Below are 25,635 nucleotides of genomic sequence, written 5' to 3' on the forward strand. Positions count from 1 at the left end.
TTAAATATAATTATTATTTAATCAAATTTCAATTCTATTTTAATTAGTTTTTATGGATCAAATTAAAAAATAAAAAATATAAACGTTATAAATCTCATAATTTACGAAGTCATCGATCAAATCAAAACTTTTAGAAGGTATTTATAGCAAACTTTATATTCCTCGTTTATGCAATTTTCTTTTGTAATTATAATAATACAATTATTGAGGACACGTCAGATCGTGAAAGGCCGTGACGCTCCATCCATCACCCGCCGTCCCACTTGCAAATTCCCACCCTCCCATGCCACCTGTCTCCCAAGACCTTGCTAACGTCACTTACACTCTCGGTCACCGTCTGGGACCCACCACTCTGCGCCCACTCACGTCCTGCCACATCTCCTCCCTAAGAAACATGCAAGTTTATCGCATCCACCAAAATCTACCTTACCATTCTTCTTTCGCCACGTAACGAAAAAATTACCACCACGGATTATTAAAATGACGTGGCGTGGGAGAGGTGGAATTGCACTAGTGACGTGGCGAACAGCGAGAGAAATATCCATAAAAAGAAAATAAAAAACGAAAACCCTTTTCCTTATAAGAGGAAAACGGTTTTTTGACCTTTCCATATAACCCCATTGTCACTTAACACGTGTCCCAATCATTCCGCACGTGCCTTCCGCCAGGCAATCACCTGGAATCGCACCCTTTAATCTCCAGAGTATATAATACACAGGCACGGCCTCTGTTTTTGCGTCACTTGAGAGGAAGGGCAAAGGAAAAACAGAATTACAAACTGAACCACCAGTACACGCCGTCGTTATGACGAAGCAGTTGAAAGAGAATCAAGAACCATTCATCTCCGGCACCGGCGAAGACGAGTTTCCGTCGGCGGAGGCAGAGTCGATGAGGTCGATTTGTAATCCTTGTGATTTTCACTCTTCGAAGACGTGCAAGGAAGTGGAAACGGATCAGGAAAGTATAGGATCGTCGGAGGAAACTGAGTCGCCGAAATCAGTAGCGAAGGTTGCGGACTGGAGGAAGAAAATGGCGTATGTTCATTACCAGATTCGGAGAATCAGAGAGGAGGATTTGCATCTTGGTGAAGACATCGGCGAAGGCTTCAACGCGAAAGAGAAGATTAATTCGATCGGAGATTGGTGCGATGTTCGACATAATCCTCCTCACTCTTATCATAATGATCGCGTTAGTTCTCAGATGAATGTTGTAATTTTCTCGAGGCCGATCTTGCCTAGCTCGCCGCTCAGCGGGAAGAACAAATACAGAACTATAAGTTAAACAAGGTACGATTATTCTTCATTCGATTTCGGTTCTGCAAAATTAATTAAATCTTTGAGGAAACTGAAGGTTTCGATTCTCGTGATTGAGTTAGTTTTGGATACTGATTTTGCAGGAGAGATATTAGTTAGAGTGCGCAGGAAGTGAAAAATTGGGGGAAGTTTTGATCTCTGGTATATGGCTGCATAGTTGTAGGGTTTGTTTGAATTTGTTAGGGCAAAATTAGCGAAATGGAACGATCAAAAAATTTGAAGGATGAAACCTCTACTGTGTAAAGCCTAATCTCAATCGTGAAACAGAGAGAAAAAAAATGCATGAATCCTGATGTTGTAAATAAACTTCCTGGCTTTTCTTCTTCTCTTTGAGTTCATTTCTGATTTGTTTCTTTGATCTCTCCATTCAAAACTTGGATATCTTCCGAAGGTCTATCTATATTTACGGATACTTGTAATAGAAATTGTTTTCGAAAATGATTCCTTTTAGAAAACTGATTCCACAAAAACTAATTGGAAGTACATTTTTTTAAAAAAAAAAAATTGTTAAAACAACTACTAACTAAAAAATAATCTAAAACACACACCTCAATTTAATTTTTTTTTTTTTTTAATTATGCTCCTGTACTTTGAATTTTTTATTTGTCTTTATTTTGAACTTTGGAACAAAAAGTGCTCTTTAGCTTCAATGATTTTTAAAATATTTGTTCTTCAAAATAAACTATCAAAATTTAAAAGTTAAATCATTTCTCATATTTAGAATACATGGAATTAAGGAATTCAAATCTATAATTTTTGGATCGAAATATGTATTTTATGCTAGTTAAATTCAAACCTAATGGAACATTTTCGTAACCGATTAATTATTAGAAATTGATCTCATATAGTCTAAAATTTTCCTTTTCTTCATGCAAATATTTAAGGGCAATTAAAATTTTCCTTTTCCTTTTAAATATTTAGCGCGGAATACTTTTCGAGAGATCTCCTCTAAATCACTAATACTATCGATATAATCGTGAGCACCGAACATGAAAGTTCTAGATAGACGGCGATATTAGGACTGTGAAAGATATCCACCACATGATGATCTAATTGCAGTGGTGCCTTTGAAGAGAAATAAATGGGCCATGCTTTTGACAACAACCAATTATCAAATCACTTTGTCCAAAAGTGATTTTCCTTTATAATACATTCTATCTTTCAACAACAAGATGGTGCATCTTATCATTATGTCTCTCCATTGTGTTTATAAAAACAACCAACTTTAAGATCATATGTTATCAGAGTTCTTCATTACTGGATCTCAATTGATTCTGATTCAGTTCTTGAATGGAAAGATTGATGCCCAAATGAAATGGGTTTTAGATTGAAAACCAACCAAAACAATGAACAAATTCAAGAACAATCAAACTCAATTGCGATTCAATCATGAATGGCTCATACTGGTTTCTGGTAAAATGCAAGATTAAAACAGAGCAGAAATCAGCTTCTGGTATGAACACTCTGTATTTGGTAATCTGAATACAAAAATCTCAGGTTTTAAGTATACAATTTTTCTCAACACACAGAAGAGGATGAACTGCTTCACATAACATTATTGTTCTGTATTTTCCCCAATTAATCCTCCAAAACTTCTCCACTGTACAAACAAAAGGAAAGAACAGAGAGAATTTTCAGATTTGTACCTTGCAAGAGCCATTAATGGCAGCAGATGGGGCACCTCACAAGCCCATTTTCATTGCAATCAGTACACCTCTGGAAGCCATATCCATCTTCTGCTTCTTCTTCTTCTTCTTCTGCTTCTTCTTCTTCTTCTTCTTCTTCATAAAACACTTTACAGCTTCCAGAACATGTCTCACATGGCACAAATCTAATATCCCCACATGCCTCACAGACTCCCCCATCGTCATTTTCAAGCTTCTCGCAGCATTCAAGCAGTTTCTCAAGCTGCCCATCTTCGTGTAGTCTGCGAATTTCTTCAGCGCCACCGATTTGCTTTCTCCCAATGAACACTCTGGGCAAGCTCTTCTGATCTTCCATTAATAGCTGCTTGAGCTCCTCTTTAAACCCTTTATGCATTGACACATCTCTCTCGTCTACACGAATCCCAATTGCTCTCAGAATGCTTCTAACATCACAACAATCTTCATATGTCTTACGAATCCCTCTCAAGCTCGTGAAGTATAGAATTACCTTATCCCTCTTCTTCTCCTCCGGCCAACTGTAGAATTTCTTAGATTCCACGGCGGCTAACGGCGGCTGTTGGTGCTTTGTGTTCTCCACCGGACGGAGATAAAATGAGTGATCCGGGGTGAGCTGCTGAAGAGACTTTCGAAACGATGAAATCACTTCCGGGACGAAATCGGAAGCCATTGAATCAGAGTTCAAATTCCCATCATCGATTTCATCTTTTTCTTCTTTTAATCGAAGCCAGAGAGGTTTATGAGATGAATCTGTACCATTTTGTTTCGGAATCGGCTTGGGCTGATCGATGAGAGATCGATAATCGTAATTACGGCTACCGAAATCGAACGAGAAGCTTCGATATCGGCTCGGAGACCAGAGAGGGCTAACATCCTCTAGCCCTTCCATGAGCTCCCATATGTTGATCGTCTCCGGCTCCCCCGGCGGCGTTCTGATCGGAGTTTTCGATGCGGTTTTCGGGATTTTCTCTCTGATTATGTTCGACCATGTCTTCGCTTCCGCCAATCCCATTCTGAAATCCTCAATCGTCTTGGAATTGTCGCTCCTCTGCGACTGACAGCAATAATTAACACTACCGCTACCGCCACCGCCATCACTTCCGAGCTCCAACGAGCCTAATGTGGAGGAGGTTAGGGCTACGACATGATAACTATCGCCTTTGGCCTGTGGTGGATGATGAACTTGCATAGAGTAGCTTCGAGAAATCGGCGAATACGGCCGCCGGCAATGCCGGCACCGATTTGGTTTCGAGTTTACACATCCCATTGACGAATTAGATAGACAGTAAAAGAAATGATAACATAAATCGATCACAAATTTTTCAAAGCGACATTCTGTTTCTTGGTTGAATCGGATGAAAAGGGAATGAATATTACGAAGTGAATGAACGAAATCGGTGGATTTCAAAGAAAATTGTTTCTGAATCAAAAGACAAAACAAATTGACATTCCAACAATCGCAAGAACCCTAGTTCCCCCTTTTTCTTCTTCATCTGATCGTGAATGAAAAATCAATCCCCAAATTGCAGAAATGGAAATCTCATAGCAAATCAGAAGAAGGAGAGGAAGCATCAATGGCGGATTAAAAGTGGTGAATTCAGAACCCAAATTCCATGCCGACGTTCTACTTATACTTTCCTCAACAAAATCCAAACCCATTTTTTAACTTTTATCTCCCTTCATCTTCAACCTTGGGCAAATAATTACAGAGACATGTGTGGCCATGGCAGGCACGTGCTGCACGTGAGCTTTTAGGTTGTTGTGTTTCCGACAATTGTGTCCATTGTTCTAAAAGTGAAAAAAAGTAAAGAACTTTGGATCTCACAGCTCCCATTTCCAGTTGCCATCATAGCTGCAGCTGATGAACCAAGCATGACTGATTAAACAAACCCTTATTGTCCATACGAATCTGCTAAAAGAGCGGAGAATTTGTACGTAAGAACGATGTATTTGTTCGTACAAGATGTTTAGAATGAACGTTGTAAGTATAATTTCACTATGTTCGAACTCAAAGTGGACAGTATCATGTTCCTTGGAGAGACTAAAATTGTTGTATCTAAGTAGTAGTAATAGAGACATATCCTAGACTTAACTTCGACCGACAATCATGTAAAATAATTGTGCATAAAACCAAGGAGAAGCTCGAAAGAGAAGACTCAAACAAACAATATCTACTAACATTAGACTTAATCATCATCACCATGACTGACCCGCTTTGATGGGAGCTTTGTGCATGACGACCTTTTTCCGTCTTATAATATGTTGATTATTGTTGCCTTTTTTTCCCATCTCTCCCTCTCTTTTTTGCTTTATTTTTCCCTTTGGGTTAAGTGTTTCTTCCTATACAGATGAATTTCTAAAACATGAGGAGGACGCAATCATTTACGATCACATAATTCAATTCAATTAACTTTTATTAAATTCCGTTATTTATTAATACTTATATTAGAAAGATTCATAATTAATTATTATTGTATTATTGGTATTGTATAACTTAACGTATAGAGAAATAAAACATGATTAAAAAATTGGGTCGAGATTAGAAGACATAATTAAATACATCTACCTTTAGTTAAAAAGTACGTACGCATCTTCATATCTTTAACACCATACTTTCTAGTCGTTTCAAACATGTCTTTAAGCATAAGTTTAATTAATGCCAAAACCAAATTTCTTTTAAAAAAATTTAAATTTTATTTGGCACGGGTTTGAAATATTTGTAAGCCTACTTTTTTTAAAAAAGAAATTAGCGAGATTATTTAATGCAATATCAGAGTAAAATTGAGAAGAAATTAAATAAAAATATTTTATCTGTGATTTATTGTAAAATTGAGATGCTGCAAATTCACGTGAATTTTAAAGAAATGATGTATTTACATATGGAAGGTTGTTTTACTTGCCATCAATTCTACTTTCCATACTAAATAATTAGAATTTAACCATTTTTAAAAAAAAGTAACCATATTTTAAACCATGATTAAATGATAAATTTGGAAATTTGTTCGAGTCTTATCCATATTGGATTTATGTATTATAAAAATATTTTATACACCGACAAAAACGTTATAATAGAGATCAGTCGAAGAGAGAAAATTTAGATTAAGAAACTGTTTTGAAACAATTTCAATGATTAAGAATTAAAATAAAACTTTGAAAATGATTTAAAAAAGAGTGGTTAAATTTTCTCGAGCTTTTATACACATTCAAGAACAAGAACAAGAACATAAACATGAACGGGAACGAGTTTTGTTTATTTTCAACCTCGAAGATTCTTTCCGAGCTTCCAAAAGGGGTAGAAAGAAGAGGAACCTTATTTTCAAAGCTACATGAGTAAAAACACTTCACTTAGCTGAGAACTTAAACAGCATAATGTGATTGTAAGGCTTCTTAGAAGTCACAATGGTTGAAGGGAAATTGGGATGGTTCACTGCATCAGGATATCCTTGTGTCTCCAAACAAAGCGCTGCATGAGCTTGGTACACAAACCCCCCCTTCCCCTTCACGTCCTTTATATAGTTCCCTGTATACAACTGAACCCCAGGAGCATTTGTCGATACCTCCAACGTCCGTCCCGACTTCTCGTCGTGCACCACTGCTGCTTTCTTCACCTTTTCGTCCCCGGTGCCGTGGTCGAGCGCGTAGTTCATGTCGTACCCTCTTGGAAGCTTGTTTATTCTGCTTCCAACCTTATGGGGCTTCAGAAAATCATATGGAGTTCCTTTCACAGATTCTAACTTTCCAGTTGGAATCAGATAGTTATCGACAACCGTGATTCGGGATCCGAAGATCTGAAGACGATTCGACAAAATGTCGCCACTGTTATGTCCACCAAGATTCCAGTATGTATGTTGAGCTAGATTTACAGGGGTAGGCTTGTTTAGAGCCTTGGCTTTCATTGTTAACTTCAGTTGGTTGTTTGCTATGAGTGTGTAATTGGCAGTCACCAATAGATCACCAGGAAAACCTGCAAAAAGAATGGTTAGTATCGTCCGCTTTGGCCCGTTACGTATAGCCGTCAGCCTCACAATTTTAAACATGTCTGCTACGGAGAGGTTTCCACACCCTTATAAGAAATGTTTCGTATATAGCCGTCAGCCTCACAGTTTTAAACGTGTCAGCTAGGGAGAGGTTTCCATACTCTTATAAGAAATGTTTCGTATATAGTCGTTAGCCTCACAGTTTTAAACGTGTCTGCTAGGGAGAGGTTTTCACACCCTTATAAGGAATGTTTCGTTCTCCTCTCCAACCGATATGGGATCTCACAATACTATTTTCGTTCTCACCTTCTTCACCGTCGAAACTGCGGTAGGAAAAAACGATTTGAGGAGAGCTACCACTTTTCTCATACTTGGTTACTTTCCAGACAACATCACTGAAGCCTCTAGTACCACCTAACATTACAAATCACTCATCAACTATTCTAGATATAAACAAAAAAATGCCTGAAAAGTTCATAAACAAACCAAACAGAAAACCAAGTTGTGTGAAATAATGTACCATGAAGTGTGTTGTTGCCTTCATTAGCAATCAGCTTGTGTAGAACTCCATTCAGAGTAAATTTCGCGCCACTGATTCGATTTGCAACTCGTCCAACAATCGCACCAAAATACGTCGTGTCGTTCTAAAAACGTAAAGAACATTTTTCTTTGTTAGTTGAATTGAATGAAAAAAAAAGGGTTTCCAAAGAGGAAACTCAGAGATCAAAGAACACCAAGTTTGGTTATAGATCTAGTAGGTATAAAATTGAAAGTTGTTTTTGAAGAAACGAACAGATATTCGAAGACTAAACATGTAATTTAACGATCAAACAATATCATGTTTAACGTAATCACAAACAGAAGAACAAACTTCAATTTGTTTCTCAATTTAAGTATCACATCATAAAAATCCTACAGAATTTGGGCCACACATGGATAATTATTCCAAGATTATGAGATGTTTTGATTTCCCATGGCTTTTTACCGTGGGAGCAATTATAAACCAAACAGAAGAACACAAAAACAGGATTAGAGGTATCAAACTTCACAGTCAAGAGTACCAATTGGAAGAGAAAAAAGGGCTCAAAACAGCTAAAACCTCACCTGATACTCCCGAATAGAATCATACCCAAGAACAACATCATCCAACTTCCCTGAAAAAAGAAACCCATAAGAGAAAAAGGGAAACGAATTAAGAAACACAAGAACAGAAACCTTAAAAACCCCTACAAAAAAAGGGGACCAAAATGGGGACAAACCATGCTTGTCTGGTACAAGAACAGACACAATAGTGGCACCCCAGTTGGTAAATTTCACTGAAAGGTCACCTCTCTTGAGCTCAAAAATCCCAATCTCCCGCTTCTTCTCAGAGGCATTAGCAATCCCAAAAGCAGCTAAAGCAATAACACAGAACAACCCCAGAAAAAACTTGCCCATATTTGCCAAAGAGTGAAGCGATTTTGCCCTCCTCCATATCTGCTTCAGCGACCTTATAAAGAGAAGCATCGAAATGGAAGAAGAAGAAGAAAAGTGGGGAAATTGAAAGACCCATCTGGCAGAACAGAGACATGTGAGTGGTGGGTTTGACTTAGAAAACTAAAAAGGGTAAAATTTATTATCATTAAACTAAATTTTGGACGATAACCAATGGATCAACCATCAATGCAGTGTAGTGGGCCGCTTTATCTTGCCCTTTCAGTGGGCAACAAGTCAAAATGAGTCCTTTTCCCTATGATTTTTCTTATGGAAAAGTATTCTTTTCCATGGGTGACAAGGATTAGTAGAAAGTTGAGTCCTACTCATATTAAAAAATCAAGTGATTAGGACCATTTATAGTATCATTTTCTCTCATAAATCAGTCCCAAATAAAATAAGGGACCAACTATAATATAAATTTTCCAAGAAATCCCGGATATTTGGAGGCATTAAATTCACTTAAAAAGATTTATTTATGTTCATTTACATTTTTATCTATCAAAAAATAAATATTTTCGATTATAAAATGGTTGAGACCGAGTGAAGTGTGAAGCATCGGCACATGGGGGCATGATTAATTGGACTTTTTTTTTTTTTTTTTAAATGGTAATAAATAATGGATGTGGAAATGGCCAGCTTAGAGATTCTTTTTAGTGTTAACAACAATGCCCAAAGGATGAGTTATCTGCTGCTCACACATGAAGACTACTTGGACGTATCCTCATCTTTATAATATGATGTTAAACATATTATAAATATTTCATAAAGCTAATACTTATTTTTTAGTTCCATTAGAGGCATCGTATGAGATAAAATTAAGTAGAACAATTTTAGAATGTATTATAGAGATACCCGTCAACTCTCCCGTTTGGTAAAATTACACCTGCATCAACACCTGCTAGACCTAACACGAGGTCAGCCATCAAAAACATGAGTTATATAATCAGGGGTCCGCCAGCTAAAAATTGTCAGAAGTGGAATTTAAACCCACACCCTATAACCCTAACACTAATTTCGATTATACTAAACGAACAACGAAACTCTCTCTCTCATACGAGCCCCAGCACAAGAACACAAGAACAATAGTTACTGTTGGACGATGGAAGTCCCACATCGACTAATTTAAGGAATGATCATGGGTTTACAGTGAGGAATACTATAACTCCATGGTATGAGGCCTTTTGATCTTGGTATGAGGCCTTTTTTGGGAAACCCAAAGCAAAGCCACCATGAGAGCTTATGCTCAAAGTGGACAATATCATACCATTGTGGAGAGTCGTGTTCGTTTAACAGTTACAACTCCATTCTCGTAATAGCTTTATAACTTCACGCTCCAAATTATCATTTTCTTCGAACACAAAAGGAAGCCATTCATTCTCGTGCTTATTCTTTGTCGTTTTAAGGCGAAACTGTCTAAAAACATGACAAACTGAAATACTCCTTTATACTCAGTCCCTTTCTAACTCCACTATATATACATACAAAACATGATTAAAAACAGTAAGAAGGAAGGATGAAGGGAGCACCTAATTCATGTTCCACAAAACAAGAAACATCAATAAAAGAACCTTATTTTAATTCTCTCTCTCTCTCTCTCTCTGTTGTTTCTTCTAGAAGTAAACAAAGATTGTATGCTGCACACAAATGGTAGCAGTCCATGACAGCACTGTATGGAATGAACAAGATCTCATTTGCAGAGAGTTCATCGATTCTCTACTATCTTTGGCCCTTTGTACACTGCTCCAACGGCAGCCAAGTCTTTAGGTTGCTCTCTTTCTTCAAGCCATGCGTACCTTTCCCTATCTGCTTCTGGGACCGAAACCCCCTCCTCCACTGTCATTTTCCAACATAATCATCATGTCAATCACACATCTCCTGTATCCACTTCATTATACACTCACTACCTACCTGAAAATTTTGTGAAGGGATGGTCAAGGTAGTATGAGCAATGCCGACCGTCTCGATCGGAGTATGGCGGGCCGAGCACATCTAACACTGCACACGCTGTCACAGCTGTGAAGCAATGCATGTTTCCTCCATCTGCAGGGTAAAGAATCGACGAGTCGCATGGTGCCGTGAAGTCTGCATCTACTTTGACTTTCGCTAACCGAATACCTGGAGATGTTCAATCTTAGCAAATCCTATAACTTACATGTATCTCGACTAATCTCATCGACCAAGCGCAAAAGAGATTCATGTAATCCATAGCTCGCCCTATCAGTTTTGGTTATATAACAATCAACACAGACAACCCATCAACATCAACCCTTTTAGATACTTCCATTGATATTGACATTTAAATCCTTACTTTGGCCCGTTACGTATTGCTGACATGACAATCTCACGGTTCTAAAATGTATTTGCTAGGGAGAGGTTTCCACACCCTTATAAGGAATGCTTCGTTTCCCTCTTCAACCGGGTTGAAAATGACTGTTATTTCAACCAATTGTAGAGTGAGCACATAACAATATTGCATAGAGACTCACTTCTTGAAGGAGCTCTGCCACGCGAGACGTTGGCACGTGTAGACGTGCCATTCACAGCGCCGCCATCCACCCAGTCGTATGCCTTAATGTGCATGGTCCCAAAGAGAAGCTTGCTAAAGACTGTCATTCCAGGATGGTTGTGAAGTGGAATGACACCTGAAGGAGGCAAGCAAAATATTCCCATCTGCACCACAAATACAACACACACGGTCAAAAACTGTACAAATTTAAGAGCCTTCCACAACTAGATTGCTCTCTAATAAAGCAAATGAAAATGCATACAGAGAATTTGTTGCTCTCATAGAGGTGCAAATATGTTATAGGAGGAGTTCGTCGACCGGCTGTCGTCCGAAAATACGGCATCTCCGGCGACAACCCAACATCTACTGGCTCCATTTTATCTATATACAACAAGATTCATTATCAGTAACACAAAAACAAACAGCTACACTAAGTGAAGAAATGACAATAACACAAAACAGACCAATTGGTTTTGATTGAGTTACTCTGAAAACCATCCCAACAAGCTCCTAATTTGCATATGAACTTAAGAAATTGAGATGGGCTTAGCTCATTCTATAATCAAAACTGAACTATGTGGATGTTGAAGCTAATCATTATCCAACCAATATAGCTCAAGCACCAATATCAAGAACAGACATACCACGAAGAAAAATAATAAATAAATAGATACTCAGCACGTGCAGCAGGCAGTGCAAGTTGCAGCAGAAAACAGAGCTAAAATATACAATCCAACAGGACATTGAAAAAAACACATAAAACCCAACACAAAAGCTTTTCACAAACGAGGTTCGTACAATTTGTACACATTAAAAAAATGGAAACAGACAGGCTTATGATTACAACACGAAACTACATTATCAATCAGAATTGGGAATTCAATTCAATTCAATTAACAATGAGGTTCAGAATTAAATACAAAAACAAACACATACCCAGAACATCTCGTACCCGTTCAATATCCTCAAAAGGGGGAACGATTCCAATCCCACCAGAAGCAAATACTTCATTACAAGTTTCATAGAGTTTCTGAACCGGCAACGGCGAGGACTTCCTAGTCCGCCGCCGGTTCTTTCTCGACTTGTTATTCGTAGTTGTTTCTTTACGTAATTCACAAAACTGTTTCCCCTTGCGATCAGCCAGATATCGCTCAATCCCCATTAACCCACCAAAAATTGGTCGAAATTGGAGGGGGGAAGTGAAAAATTAGTGAAATTAGGGAAAAGGGTCCCCGAAAATAAGCGAAAAAGGATAGGGAAAAACGGAGATCTGGATAGAATCGAAAAGCGAAAAGGCCAAGAAACAGGGGAAGAGGGTACAGATTAGTAGCGATTGAAAGAAGGTGTAAAAATGGTCATCTCCGTATGGAGAAGAAATGGAAAGAATGGAGTCAGAAGGGGTATAAAAGGGAGAGGTTTCCGCACAGAAAGAGAGAGAAAGAACGATGGGTTTGAAGAAGAGAAAACCAGGGGCCATTCCCACCATTCCAGTGGGCTGTTCCAAACAGTGGATTTTTTTTTTCTATTTTTTTTTCAGGTGGGGTTTATTTTCCCCTCACCAAATTTCACACTTAAAAATTTCTTCTTCTTTTTTTTTTTCACTTTTTTTTTTTAATAAACAATAAAATAATTCAATTTTGTATCATATTAGGATTAAAAAAACAATCTTAATCTTTGAATGCTCGCTAAATTAATAATTCACTTATAATTTATACTCGGTCAAATTTTAAATTAAAAGATAAGCTCGAACAAAATTTCATTTGGGCATAGTCAAATATTCACCTTCAATTAAAATTGGGTATATAATTTGTTATATAAAATTTAATGTTTGTAATATAAAACATTCAAAAGATAACATTATTTATTTTAATATAGAAACTAAATTGTATTCATGTGCGTTAAATTATTACATACTAATTTTGTTTTTTGTAATTTACTTCTAAAATTAAATTTAAAAATACTTTACCCATAGTTTGATTGTTTACGTTTACCCATAGTTTACTTATTTTATTATATATTTTTAAAAAACATAGTTTTTAAAATTTTATTTCCTTTTTATATTTTGGCTGACAGTTCAAAATATTTTTTTAAAAAGTGAAAATTGAAAAAAAAATAAAAAAATTAAGAGACTAATTACTGAGAATAATGCTGCACCCATGGTCTCTGTCTCTGCATGGATTGCATGAATATAAATTTTAATTAAGAACAAATAAAAATTTATTTATTGGCTCAAAAAAGGACAAAAAATATTGTACTCATTATATATTATATGTTGAATGTCTTAATTGTTAAGAGTTCATTTAATAATAATTTCAACTACTCTTATGAACTGTTGTGAATCCTATTATTTTATAATAAGCTACATTAAAATTTTGATATATTTTTTTAATATATAGTGATTTTAATAACTATCCAAAAAATAATTGGATACACAAAACCCTAAAGTTGTTTACCCGTGCACGAGTATCCTTCTAGAAGTGTATACAATGTACACGGTTTTCTTTAAAATTTCAATGACGGGAAGAGATCATGTTTTCCTTTCGTGTATGTTGGAAAATTACGAAGTCTATAAAAGTGAGCTGTTTTTTTTTTTTTTTTCTTGGTTCAATGTTTGATTTTAAAAGGGGAGAGAATTAAAATTTTTTGTTCAAAATCTATGAAAAATATTCTATTTTGTGATAATTATGTCGGAAGATCTTAGATATACAACTAAGAAAAATTATCTAACTATCTCTGTTTGGCATGAGATATTTTTTTAAAACTAAAAGGAAAGTCATTAGAGCTTCGTTAGGTTGAATGGCACTGTCATGACCTCATGTATTTATAAATGTGTGTAATGAGAATTACATGGTGGGCGTTAGTCCATAGTAACAAACCAGAAAATCATAGATTCTCTTTGATAACAAACTAGTAAATCTAGATTCTCGATCCATGGTAACAAACCAGTAAATCAGTAGATTATTTTACTATGTATAGATATGACATATTCTGTGACTCATGCCTATGCTTCAAAATTCAGATTCAATACTTGATGACTCTAACATTCCCCTACATGTTACTTCCCCTTTCTTAAGAGTGAAAATTATCCCCACAAACTAACACGAGTCTTTTCAGTATGTTGTCCTCATTCTTAGTCATCCTATCTTCATGATTGCTTTTATTCGGATGTCATCTCAACTCATTCATGTGAGATCTCACGTTGGTTGAAAAGGTGAACGAAGCATTTCTTGTAAGAGTATGGAAACCTTTTCCTAATAGACGCATTTTAAAATTGTGAGGCCGACGATGATACGAAATAGACTAAAGCAAACAATATTTACTAGTGGTTGACTTTTACAACTCATGTACTCTCTTTTCTTCGAGTTTCACACCGCTTATGTTTAAAGTAGACAATAAAATACTATCGTGAAAGACTTGAAGTCAAAATTGAATTTACAAATTTAATCCTGGAATGAATTAGAACGAGATAATAGTTGGAAAAGACACGTTCATGTAATGATTACATCCTTGAATCTTGACTTTGGTCAGCTAAAAGTTTGAACTTTCTTTGTTTGACTCCTTACTCATTTTTCAAAATATTCCACCAACAAAATTGCAATCACACAAAATGTTTCATCCGACATTCCAATAAAAAAAAAAAAAAAACAAAATGATTGATTAATTAACTTATTAAATATGATGTCAGCTTGAAAATTAGGTTCGTTATTCTACAAATCTATTGTTTCTCGGTTGAAAATGGATGATGATAAACAATGAAAAATATTAGATAGATAACGAGCTCATCGTAATAAAACAAAAAAAGAGTTTTAGACGGTGAAGTGAGCTCCTTTAAATTATAAACGACTAATTTATTATTATTATTATTATTTTTAGAGTAAAAAAATAAATAATATGAATGTATTTTTTAAAAAATGTAAAAATCAAATAAATTAGAGTAAATATTAAAAAAAAAAACAAAAAGTCCTCTCCAATAAGTCATTATCCAAATTATTTCCAAGCAAATTTCCTATTTTTATCCTTTGAACATATTTTAATTTTATCTAATTATGGAATTATTTTCATCTTAACTAACTAAGCTAAGTGATTAATGTATAAACCGTCCATATTGTCATCTCCATATCATACAATATTGGTATATTGTAGATATTAATTTAATGACCAAAAATATAGATTAGGTCAGATTTTGTATTTTTTGTATTTTCGTAGATAATAATTAAGAAATTTCATACATTTTAATGTGAAATATAGCGTATTTGGGTTAACTGTTTCTATTGCATGAAACAATAATATAATTTAAGCTCTATAATATTTTTAATCGGTATTTATTGTACCTTTACGTTCAAAATTATATTAAAACATGTTTTAAATTTTGTAAAATCAATTTGAAAGGTATGAAAATAGCATTTCAAAACTATTTTTTAAGATTACAAATGGTAAAAATATTTATATTTTTTAACGATAGAATTTATTTAAAACTAAATTATTGTCAATCAATAATAACATTGTCTGCACATTATAAACTAAAATAGATATTTGGAAAATTAAGGAAATAAAAGATGAAATAAGGGCGGTTTAAATATTAATTTTTTAAGAAGAGAGAGAAAATGTTACAAAACAAACCAAACAATTGATTTGATTAATTTGATATTTTTGTGCATTCAAATTAAATAATTTTTAATTTTATTTGATTTAAAATTAAATAAGGAAAAAAATAGACAATTCAACGATCAAACTAGAGAGAGAAGTCAAATTACACGTGGGAGGAAAAAGTTTGAGATATTTATATACAAAATAATAGAAAAAAAAAAAGGTAACCAAATTCAAAGCAAAAATAACAAAGAACAAAGGTAAGCTAAATTATTCATAATCGCCACCAAAAATAGGCGACACGAAATTTCAAAACTCAACCAATCGGATTTCGCCACGTGTCAACAAAAAGGAACAGAATCCGATTTTTATTCTTTGAAAAAACAAAATGAGAGGATAAGGCTTACCCTTTTCCTTTTTCTAAATATATTTATTTATTTTTTTCTCGTGTGGGCCCCACTTCGTGGTTAGTTTTTTCGTGATGTGGAAGGCATAAATAATCAAAATCCGCCCTGACGGCTGAAACGTGGCGTAGCATGGCCTCACGTGGACGCCAGGTGCCATGTCCATGACTTGGCTCATCCAAATCATCCTCTCACTATTTTCGCCTATTCCACGTCCTCCTTATCTTTTTAGATTTTAAATTCTGCATTTTGTACTTAATAAATTAATTATTTGTTGTACATTTATTATAATATTTATCCATTTTATATCCACTATACTTTAGTGACTTTCCTTTTATGTTTTTTTTACTTCGTCGAACTATGTATCGATAATCTTTCTTAATGTGAATTAGATTATCGATAATTAGCTAAACTGAGACTTCAATCTATAAAAATTTTGACTAAAAATAAAAATTTTAAATATTTAAGAACTAAATAGACACATTCAAATTTATAAATTAATTTATAATTTAAACCTTCTATTATGCATTTTAATTATAAGTAAAAGATGGATAAAAAAAAGCAAGTACTTTTATTCATGTTTCGGAAAGAAAATCAAGAAACATAAGCTGTTTTTGTGGTTTCTAAAATTCGGACACCTTTTTTTTAGAACATTTTTGAAAAAATGACGAGAAATATTGTATTTCTTAAAAACGAATAACAAGAAACTGAAAATAAAGGCAAGACTTTTATAATTTAATTTGTAGTGGCACGCTTGAGAGAGATATTAAGTTTGCTACTGGAAAGGTAGCAAGAAAGTTACCAGCCCTCTTGAATTGGCTAGGTGCTTATACTACTACAACCACCCATTCCTTCTTATACATGACAGGTCTTTATTATCCGAGTGTCGAGGTAGAAAGCCGAGCCTTCTTCTTTGCTGTTGAAGCTAGATGGGAAAAAAAATCTACTCAATGTAAAGGAATTCTAAATATTTACCAGGTTGTATCAGCTTACAGCCAGCCAAGTCAGGTTGTTCAATCTCGCTTTAGTTGCTTCAGAAAAGAATGCATACAATAAAGAAGCCATAACCAACCAGCACCTCTACTGATTCCTCAGCTAATCTTTGATCTAGGTTATGTAGTGATGCTAACAACATGGTATAATGTAAATGCCATTCAGCTATAAAGAACTAGAAATTGATTGATCGATCATCTATGCACTGTCAGATTCATTTCCCGAATCTATATTCATTGGTTGTGCATTCTTATACCCACTGATTTCCTCCTTGTATCGTTTTTTGTCATCCCGAGCCTTTGATTCGTACGGTTCTTTCTCTTCCGCTGCAAGTAAATTAATTAACGCTCAGCTAAAATACACATGCGTTTCTACTTAGCTTAAGGTGACATCAGGATCTTTAATGCAAGGATCCATCCAATTAAAGTTTAGAAAAGCCACATACCCGACATCTTATTCCACTTGTCTCCAAGTACTCGTCCTAATTCCGTAAAAGAAATTCCAGGAGTACTTTTCTTTATGTTCTGCAATGAGGAAATACAGGTAAGCAAACTACCAATTTCCTAGAATTAGTAAAAACAAAATAATGGGGGGGTATGAGAGAAAATTACCTCTCTTTCCATCTTAGAGAAGAACATGAATCCAGATATTGCCCTCTTTGGTGCATTTGGATCCTTTTTCTTTTTCTGCTTCTTCTTCTTTGAACCATCATCAGTCCCTTCTTTAAGTTTCTTCTTGGCAGGTGGCTTGGAAGCCGAAGGGTCTTTCTTAGCCTCCTTTTTTCCAGGCTTCTGAAAATGGTACATAAGGTATCAGAATGCAAGTGTATATTCAACTCAAGGGAGACAAAAAAAAAAAAAAAAAAAAAAAAATGCTGACCTCTTTTTCACCTCCACTATCACTACCGTCAGAGTGATCCCCACCTGAATCATCAGTTGGAGAACCCCCATCATCCTTGTCAGCAACAAAATCTGAATCCTATATTGACGCTACCATATTATATGGAGTTGGACAAGAATATCAAAAGGCAAATATAAAGACATACACAGATAAGTTTATTCGAACACAATGATATAAATAGGCTGCCACTGCCTCACAACTTAAATGCAGCTAGCTCTGTCTTCCTACTTATATTTGCTGTAAATTCGAAACTTCATACATACGAGAAGATTGAAAAGGGCAGCATACGTGCAGGAAGTTAATGCACAGTGAAAGACTCACCATTAGCTTCAGCACTAGTCTCCACTCATGGACTATATGCAAAAGTTGCAAACAAAATGGACAATAAAATGATTCGCAAGGTAGATAAACAGGAGGTAATGCATGGTTCTATTAACATGTGACATTTACAATTGAATGGATATTCACATGTACCCATGGCTCACAATATGCTGTAGACAGTATGTTCGAGCCTCAGAAACCTGTACTAACAACAACATATTGGCCAATCATGGAAAAGTTTTGATGTAAAGAGTTTTAGAACTTCTAAAATCCAACCGAGTACAAGGTCATTTAACCAGTATGTACCATTGGGATTTCAGAGGCACAAGTATTATAAATTAACCACAAAACACAACCAGAGGCATCCAAAAGCACCAATGTGTCATGATAAACAAAAAGTATCTGTTATGAACTGTATTTATTAAGCACTCATCCAATGGAAGATTAAATCCCTATTTGCTGATGGCCCATTGGAAGGGCCAAAATCTCTCCTCCAAACTTCAGAACACTCTAGAAAATTTGATCATAACCTTAAACTGTCCATATCTTTCCTATTTATCCTTTCGCATGACTACAGATAACAAATGGTGGGCATCCGATTCCCATAACTAGCACTTTCCATGACTATCCATTACTCGCAGTGAGAGTTGCATCCTCATAACTACTTATATGTATCTACCCATAATTACAAATAACTTCAAGTGGGAGTCAGCATTTTCAAAACTTCATTCGTTAACTGTCAACACAAACCATCTTCGCAAAAATTACAATGTGGCGAGGCTAGTATTCCAAATAATATTCCCAATATTTTTCCTAAAATAGTACTCAATATCACTACATTCTAACATCCTCAGTCTAAAGATGGTATCTATCCATGAAGCCATCAATAGTCTTAACCCAACAAACAAGTCAAGGACAAGTAATCAACTGCAATCTGATTGAGCCCGAGAATCAAAGGCATAAGCTCCCCCTCTAGCATTCCCACATATCCCTTTCTAGTAATCTCAGCTACAAACAGCAAAATTAGAACACTGGTATCATGCTAGCGAACTTGGTCTCAATAGCCACTTCAGCTGACATAATGGCCTAACAAACTACAACCACTTGACCTTAACCCAGTATAAAAGTAAACCTTCTAATGCTTTCCAGTCCTACCTAAAATGCAAAGTAGGTGTAAAGTATTTACCACTATCGAAAGAGAACCCTAATTGGCATAATGGCCTAACAAACTACAACCACTTGGTCTCAATAGCCACTTCAGCTGACATAATGGCCTAACAAACTACAACCACTTAATCTTAACCCAGTATAAAAGTAAACCTTCTAATGCTTTCCAGTCCTACCTAAAATGCAAAGTAGGTGTTAAGTATTTACCACTATCGAAAAAGAACCATAATTGGCAGTACTAAACAGGTAAAAGCTTACCTCTTCATCGCTCTCATCTACACCAGCTTCATTTCTAATGCGCTCAAGATGTGGGTCAACAGCGTCATCATCGTCCTCTTGGAGAACAGCTGCCACACCATCTCTAGCCTGAGCATCTCCCAAGTTCATGATTTTCATACCCTTTCCACTGCAGATATTAACAAATAAGATGAAATTAAATAATGGACACCTCCATACAATGAGGTAAGAAAATTAGGCTCACCTGATAAAGTCAAAAAGATTATGGTATTCATTCCTCTGAATATTTCTAAAGAGATGTTCTTGTTCAGTTTTCAGTCTAATGAGAAGATCAAAGTAGTGCATATTTGAGCCACCAGCAGCATGCCTCTCAAATTCAACATAGTCAATCTATTGCAAAAATATTTTAGGGTAAGCAACTCAATAGATTGAACATTGAAAATTGAAACATCAAATAATGTCAGAACATGCAAGATCCAATATCGAATCTATACCTCCTCATGAAGAATAAGGGTAGGAGGCTTAGGAAGAAAGAAGAAGCTTTTTTCAAGTGGATATAATACACCATCTTCAGCTTTCAAAGATGACTTGACAGCATAACCATCTTGACAGCTGCGGAACTTTCCAGGTCTGGTAATTTTTGCACCAGATAAACCACGCAATATGGTGGTGAACACCTCATGAATCAGTCCCTGATATCAATACAACTATTCACTGAGAGAAACATGAAATTCCCAACGAAAACCCATACACCTTGCTAAATGCTTGGAACTGTTGTTTGTGATCCATGAACTCACAAAACATACGCCAAAGTATAGCTGACCGAAAAGTGGATTAGTGGAACAGTTCTTTTTTTTTTTTTTTTTTTTTATGCTTGTTTATACTTATGAAGTCCGGACTCTTTGGTAGCTTGGGTAACGTATTTGTGTCTAACACAATGAAATTTCAAAAAGCATTCAACTGGGCAAAAGAACCTTTATTTTTTCATTAACTTTCTACAAATAGAAAAATAGTAATATGCAACAAAAATAATAAATCTCGAGTAATACATCAAACTTGGCTTTTTAAAAATGTAAATGCCTTATTAACTTTAATTTTTCTTCTTCTATGATATAAAAACAATATATATCTTTAAAAAAAACGTGTGTGGTAAAATTGTGTCTTTATCGTACCCATGTCCTAGATTTTATAAAATTAATATGCCACTTCGTTTGTGCTTGAGTCATGTCTGTATTCTTTGTTTCTTCGATCTAATAGTAAAGAAATTCTATTCTTTGGAGGGAGAAGCACTTTTCTACCTTATAAGAAGGTTCTAACTTGTCCTTGTACTTCGTGTTGAAAAGTTCATCGCCTATTTGCAGGGTGCTTTGAACCACAAAGTCAGTCTCAAACTGCAAAGATGCATAAGAACAAAAGGTGATACTTGAAGAGAATTCATTAAAAGAAAAAAAAAATTAAAAAAAAAAACATGTAAAGAAACCTTAACAAATACCTGCAGAACAATATGAGGGTACAAAGTTTGGCCTTTACGAATTGGTGGATCTAAAGTCACTACAACAAAAGTATGTGGCTGATTGGACTGCACAAAACATCACATGCACATAAGACTTCAAATCTTATTGACTGACTGGACTAAATAGTGTAACATCTATGGTCAATAGAAGTCAAGAAGAAAAACCTTTGGAAGTAAAAAAAGGCGAACAACGCTGCTGTATTGTATTTTGAAATCATTGGCTTGTCCTTGGAGCCGCAGGAACGAAAGGTGGAGTTCTACACTGTACCGACCCCTATACAACAAAAATAACCACATTAGAATACCTTAAGACAGAAAGAAAAAGTTGTGCCAGCATTAAAAGAAACAAAAGGAACGATGCAAGCAAATTAGATAGAAACATGTGCATGCTATGATACTTCTAGGCATGTGCAGTCACATGAAAAGCAACACTCAGACCGTCTACCTTGGAGTGAGGATAGCAATGCCCTCAAATGTGACCACAGCTTCCTCAATGCCCGCACTAACATCCGCCATGGACATAATTTTGTCGCGGAAAACCTTAATCAAACTATACTTCATAAAATCTCACAAAAAAAAAATACACATTGTAGTATGAATCAATCAGATATATGATTCTACCTGAGCGGGAGGGTGACTTTCATCACCAACAAATTGAGTATTGGTATTTGGTATGTGAAAACTTATCTCCATTAGAGAATCTTTCTGTGATCGTAATGTTAAAAATATTAGATTACAATAAAGCAATCCAAAACAAAATCTATGCAGTTCAAGATATTAGATGCCACATTGCTCATCTATTGGTAAGCAACTAACACAAACTATTTTAAAACAAAGAGAAAACATAAAAGAATGACCTCATTAGCTCCTGTTGTATCATCCACATGAAACTCTAGCATAACATCGTTCTTCCCTTGAAGCTGTGTTTGAGCAACATCAGCTAGAGACACTTCAAATGCTTGCTTTGAACCAACCAAGAAAGTAAGCATATTCCCTACACCATAAGGTATAAAGTAATTAAAGGAAGACACCTTTCCTATAGATGTATTTCATTACTAAAGAAATTTAGGAAGGATCAATTATCTGATACTAGAGAGAGAGAGAGAGAGAGAGAGAGAGAGAGAGACGTAGAATGCTCGACAATCTTATAAAATAATGAAAAGAAATTATGATTGCACATGCCAGTGCAGGGTATCTTTTTTAAAAAAATAGATTCAACCTCAACAATCAAATTTGCAGAGAGATGACTTACATTTGATTTGCATCACAGATCAGACTAGAAATCCAGAAAACCAAGGAAATGTAAGCTAGAGCTAAGTGCCACTATGGTGTAATTCCTAAACCAAGATTGATGATTTTTTGAGCCATTTAGTCTTTTCTTAGAGCACCAAAGCAGCAGTTTTATACATACAAATAAAGTACGAGTTCTTTGAATACAAAATTGATTACCACAAGAAATTCACAAGTAAAGACTACAAGCACAACACGTGATAGACTAAATGCATCAGAACAGCTTACCATTCAAGTCAACTTCACCCCAATTACGGCCACTGACAGAAAGCTGCTTTTCCTCTGGTGCTATTCCACAATTACTTTGGAAAAATTTTGTTAAACTACTGATGTCCTACATTAACAAAAAAATTCGCACAATCTAACTGCATCTATTAAACAAAAACAATCATGAAATAGTAATTTGTAATCATCTCATTTCGAGCTACTGTTGTGATCAGATGGCATAGGCCAACAAAACTAGCTAATCCACTAACTAAAGGCAATGGTTAAGTGAATAACCGGGGGCAATGACATGGACCAAAATTAAGTGAACTAACACCATGAGGTGCATAGCCAGATTCTAACGTCAATCAATAAATATAAAAGTAATATCATTCTATAAAATTCAGGAAACCTGATCGCGGAATCCAGTGAACTTGTAATACAATCCATCTTTGACCCGAATTCCTAACTGGTTTGTCCTCGGGACCTTCATCCATGTTACACCAACAATGTCTGCTTTATCCAATTCAACTGCCTTTCCACCTCCTTGCTTCTTCCACAGAATACCTCTTTGATCTGTCTTAAGCTGACCAGGGTTCTGCATTGAAAGATATACATGGAGGAGAATTGTAAGGGTCCATTTTTATCATTCCAAACTTTCACAGAAGCCCCCAAAGAAAAATCAGAAAATTGTAACTATTAAAGATCATTCAAGTTGAGTATCCTCCAATACAAAGTACTTCAGTTAATGCAACAAGTGAGATGTCGAGGACAAACAATTACAGAGTTCAAAATATAACACTTCACCCTCACGCTCCCAACAGATGACACTCGGAAACAATAACAACCCATCAAATTTATGAAATTTGGGAATTTCAAGAACATGTACAGGTAATAAGTTACCAGCATTCCCATTATGCCGGAACAAAATCTCCAATTCTATTGAAAATTAATAACTATTCTAGCTATTTGAACACCACCTCCCTTCCGCGGCGCCACGAGGAGGTACAGAAAGACACAAACAGCGGAGAAAAAAAACAAAAACAAAAACAAAAAAAAACAAAAAAACAAAAAAACAAAAAAAAAAATCGCCCTTCACTTTTCCTTTCGAAATACCAAATCACCATCATACAAAATCTAGGAAGAGTTCAAAACTTAGGGTTGAAAAGCACAACCGCATCTCCATGCCCACACTAAATACAACGATCCAACTCCACCAAGAAACCTAGTAAGTTACCAGCGGCACACACACACACACACACACAGAACGAGAGCTCACAGTGCCTCCACGGCCGCCGAGAGAGATATTGCTGTAGAGCTGTCCGTCAGCCATGGCCGGAAACTGAGACCTACCCGAAGGAAGCGAATCGCAGAAGAAGAAACGCGAGAAGAAGGGTTTGCTTTATATCGTTTTGAGAGGAAAATCGGAGTCCCACCGTCGAGGCGCCAAGCGGTGATGATCTGGTATTCACGACCACATCGTAAGCTTGCTTACATTTGACGAAAGGCAAACACTTCTTCAGTTTTATTGGTGAGATGGGGAATACTGTCCGGTTCTAACTTAAGCTTGCCCGCATTGGAACATCTACTGAATTACACGGATGAAATTCATTTAGAAAAATATTACTTCATCTTTTAAAAATAAAATATTCAATGTTCAATCTTTTTGTACCAAAATAATAATAATAGTTTATTTAATATTTAAATCAATGTTTATTTTTTAACTGTGTTTTTTTTTTCTCGATCAAATTAGTTCATTAATGATACCACCGTAATTTGTAAGTGATGTTATTATTCAAATTTTGAAACAAACAACTTATTGAAATCCACCTTAAATTTTTATAAACAAATCTTTTAAAAAGATCTAACTTATTAGAATTGTTATGCATGGATGAACGTAAATGGTCTAAGAAAACATCGCCATCAACTCGTAATTAAACAATATTAGTCATTGTCATGGAAGGCAACAAAACCAAAGATTGGCCAAGCCCACAAGGGGGGATGCCAAGTCGTGAAGTAACTGCACTCAACTCTGCAACTCTGCTAACTCAAACCACCAACCAACAACCACCTTCTTCCTCCATTGGAGACCACGATTTATTATTATTATATATCAACTTATAAATTACATATTAGAGATGTATTTCTTTACTTATAAACTTATGACAATTTCTTAAATTAACCGAGACGGGACTTGCTCTCAACAATTATCAATCATTCTAACATACGAGCACAATCTTATATTGGTTAGAAGAGTAAAGGATAAAACGAAACGATCTATAAGAATGTAGGAATCAAATTAATAATTTAATCCGTTTTAAAAAATATATTCATTAGACAGTTCATATGAACCACTTGCCTTAAAAATCCAAACAGAACAACACAAAGCTTTCAATTTCAGTGATGTTTTTTTTTTTTTTTTTTGTGTTTTAGAAATGGATTAAGGTTGGCAGACAGAATGTAGACAAATGGGGGCTTTTTTCGTCTTTTCACATGATTGCCTTGATATTACCGACCTTATTGTTTTGGACTGTTTGAATAATTAATATTAAAAATCCAACCATAAATATTCCTATATTTCTATTGGTTCGATATCGACATTTTTATTATATTATATGAGAAATATATAAAACAGAAAAAAATAGTAGCTAATAATTGTAAAATAATAATAATTCAATTAAATCGAAGACAAAATAATATCATATCATTCTATGGGGATACATGAATGAATCGACAACATCCTTAAAGTTGTACATGACTCATTTATAAGAACGAAAAAATTAAACATACTTAGCTTGAAGCAATCTTATGTTAGGTGATCTCGTTTTTTAAGAAACATATGAGTGAGAACAAAACATGGTGAAAGAATTCAAGCTGGTTGTTATTGGAGTGACAAATAGGTAACGTGATCATGTTGTTAAGAAATGTCGAGACCATCGTGTTTTGGAGTCTAAATAGACTTTGTTATTTTGCAACTCGAGAATAATTAATATAAAATTGTAATATTTAATTTAACATCGTTCTAGTTTCGTCTTAAAGTAAAATTTAATTTAAATAACAGAAAGTCGATGGAATGATATATA

The 25,635-nt window shown here is 35.2% G+C and overlaps 4 protein-coding genes and 1 non-coding gene across 7 annotated transcripts; 1 reads left to right on the forward strand and 4 right to left on the reverse strand.

The window, feature by feature from the left end:
• The first annotated feature begins 666 nt into the window (after positions 1-666).
• On the forward strand, positions 667-1,639 carry LOC111785883 (uncharacterized). Its single transcript, XM_087122026.1, has 2 exons — positions 667-1,286; positions 1,397-1,639. Exon 1 carries the CDS (start codon positions 805-807, stop codon positions 1,279-1,281), a length of 477 nt encoding a protein of 158 aa, XP_086978152.1. The 5' UTR covers positions 667-804; the 3' UTR covers positions 1,282-1,286; positions 1,397-1,639.
• Positions 1,640-2,747: 1,108 nt separating this feature from the next.
• Positions 2,748-4,675, reverse strand: LOC111791380 (uncharacterized protein At3g28850). Its single transcript, XR_015420238.1, has one exon. It is a non-coding gene; the product is annotated as an uncharacterized protein At3g28850 (transcript).
• A 1,462-nt stretch (positions 4,676-6,137) lies between these two features.
• On the reverse strand, positions 6,138-8,505 carry LOC111785879 (uncharacterized). Of its 2 annotated transcripts, none has more exons than XM_087122709.1 (5): positions 8,283-8,505; positions 8,059-8,108; positions 7,475-7,598; positions 7,261-7,368; positions 6,138-6,941 (listed from the first exon to the last, which is right to left on the reverse strand). In XM_087122709.1, the coding sequence occupies exons 1-5, from the start codon at positions 8,458-8,460 to the stop codon at positions 6,319-6,321; spliced, it is 1,083 nt and encodes a 360-aa protein (XP_086978835.1). In that variant the 5' UTR covers positions 8,461-8,505; the 3' UTR covers positions 6,138-6,318. The 2 variants fall into 2 exon arrangements, with proteins under 2 accessions (XP_086978835.1, XP_023522009.2); XM_023666241.2 differs by having other exon boundaries at positions 8,214-8,501.
• A 1,347-nt stretch (positions 8,506-9,852) lies between these two features.
• Positions 9,853-12,396, reverse strand: LOC111789750 (2-aminoethanethiol dioxygenase, putative (DUF1637)). Of its 2 annotated transcripts, XM_023670431.2 has the most exons (5): positions 11,873-12,387; positions 11,199-11,317; positions 10,917-11,100; positions 10,339-10,545; positions 9,853-10,263 (listed from the first exon to the last, which is right to left on the reverse strand). In XM_023670431.2, the coding sequence occupies exons 1-5, from the start codon at positions 12,096-12,098 to the stop codon at positions 10,133-10,135; spliced, it is 867 nt and encodes a 288-aa protein (XP_023526199.1). In that variant the 5' UTR covers positions 12,099-12,387; the 3' UTR covers positions 9,853-10,132. The 2 variants fall into 2 exon arrangements, with proteins under 2 accessions (XP_023526199.1, XP_086978836.1); XM_087122710.1 differs by lacking the exon at positions 11,199-11,317 and having other exon boundaries at positions 11,889-12,396.
• Positions 12,397-16,880: 4,484 nt separating this feature from the next.
• LOC111790962 (FACT complex subunit SSRP1) lies at positions 16,881-23,992 on the reverse strand. The gene is made up of 16 exons (XM_023672106.2): positions 23,832-23,992; positions 22,965-23,150; positions 22,577-22,682; positions 21,916-22,052; positions 21,680-21,763; positions 21,504-21,598; positions 21,224-21,332; positions 21,038-21,124; positions 20,844-20,936; positions 20,040-20,237; positions 19,790-19,935; positions 19,567-19,714; positions 17,800-17,898; positions 17,532-17,711; positions 17,366-17,444; positions 16,881-17,246 (listed from the first exon to the last, which is right to left on the reverse strand). The coding sequence occupies exons 1-16, from the start codon at positions 23,883-23,885 to the stop codon at positions 17,119-17,121; spliced, it is 1,929 nt and encodes a 642-aa protein (XP_023527874.1). The 5' UTR covers positions 23,886-23,992; the 3' UTR covers positions 16,881-17,118.
• Between the last annotated feature and the right edge of the window lie 1,643 nt (positions 23,993-25,635).

This window comes from Cucurbita pepo, chromosome 3, assembly GCF_057944985.1.
Source record: "Cucurbita pepo subsp. pepo isolate OVF chromosome 3, ASM5794498v1, whole genome shotgun sequence".
NCBI classification, from domain to species: Eukaryota; Viridiplantae; Streptophyta; class Magnoliopsida; order Cucurbitales; family Cucurbitaceae; genus Cucurbita; species Cucurbita pepo.

Excerpts from the sequence above, each read along its gene's own strand:
- LOC111789750 (XM_023670431.2), bottom strand. The coding sequence starts at position 12,098 with ATGGGGATTGAGCGATATCTGGCTGATCGCAAGGGGAAACAGTTTTGT. Across the intron at positions 11,101-11,198 it reads ATGAGAGCAACAAATTCTCT|ATGGGAATATTTTGCTTGCC; the intron begins GTATGCATTTTC and ends TTTGTGGTGCAG. Across the intron at positions 10,264-10,338 it reads TCCCTTCACAAAATTTTCAG|TGGAGGAGGGGGTTTCGGTC; the intron begins GTAGGTAGTGAG and ends GGAAAATGACAG.
- LOC111790962 (XM_023672106.2), bottom strand. The coding sequence starts at position 23,885 with ATGGCTGACGGACAGCTCTACAGCAATATCTCTCTCGGCGGCCGTGGA. Across the intron at positions 21,599-21,679 it reads AAAGTCACCCTCCCGCTCAG|GTTTTCCGCGACAAAATTAT; the intron begins GTAGAATCATAT and ends AGTTTGATTAAG. Across the intron at positions 17,712-17,799 it reads ATAGTGGAGGTGAAAAAGAG|AAGCCTGGAAAAAAGGAGGC; the intron begins GTCAGCATTTTT and ends TACCATTTTCAG.
- LOC111785879 (XM_023666241.2), bottom strand. The coding sequence starts at position 8,460 with ATGCTTCTCTTTATAAGGTCGCTGAAGCAGATATGGAGGAGGGCAAAA. Across the intron at positions 8,109-8,213 it reads TCTTGTACCAGACAAGCATG|GGAAGTTGGATGATGTTGTT; the intron begins GTTTGTCCCCAT and ends TTCTTTTTTCAG. Across the intron at positions 7,599-8,058 it reads ATTCTATTCGGGAGTATCAG|AACGACACGACGTATTTTGG; the intron begins GTGAGGTTTTAG and ends TTACGTTTTTAG.
- LOC111785883 (XM_087122026.1), top strand. The coding sequence starts at position 805 with ATGACGAAGCAGTTGAAAGAGAATCAAGAACCATTCATCTCCGGCACC.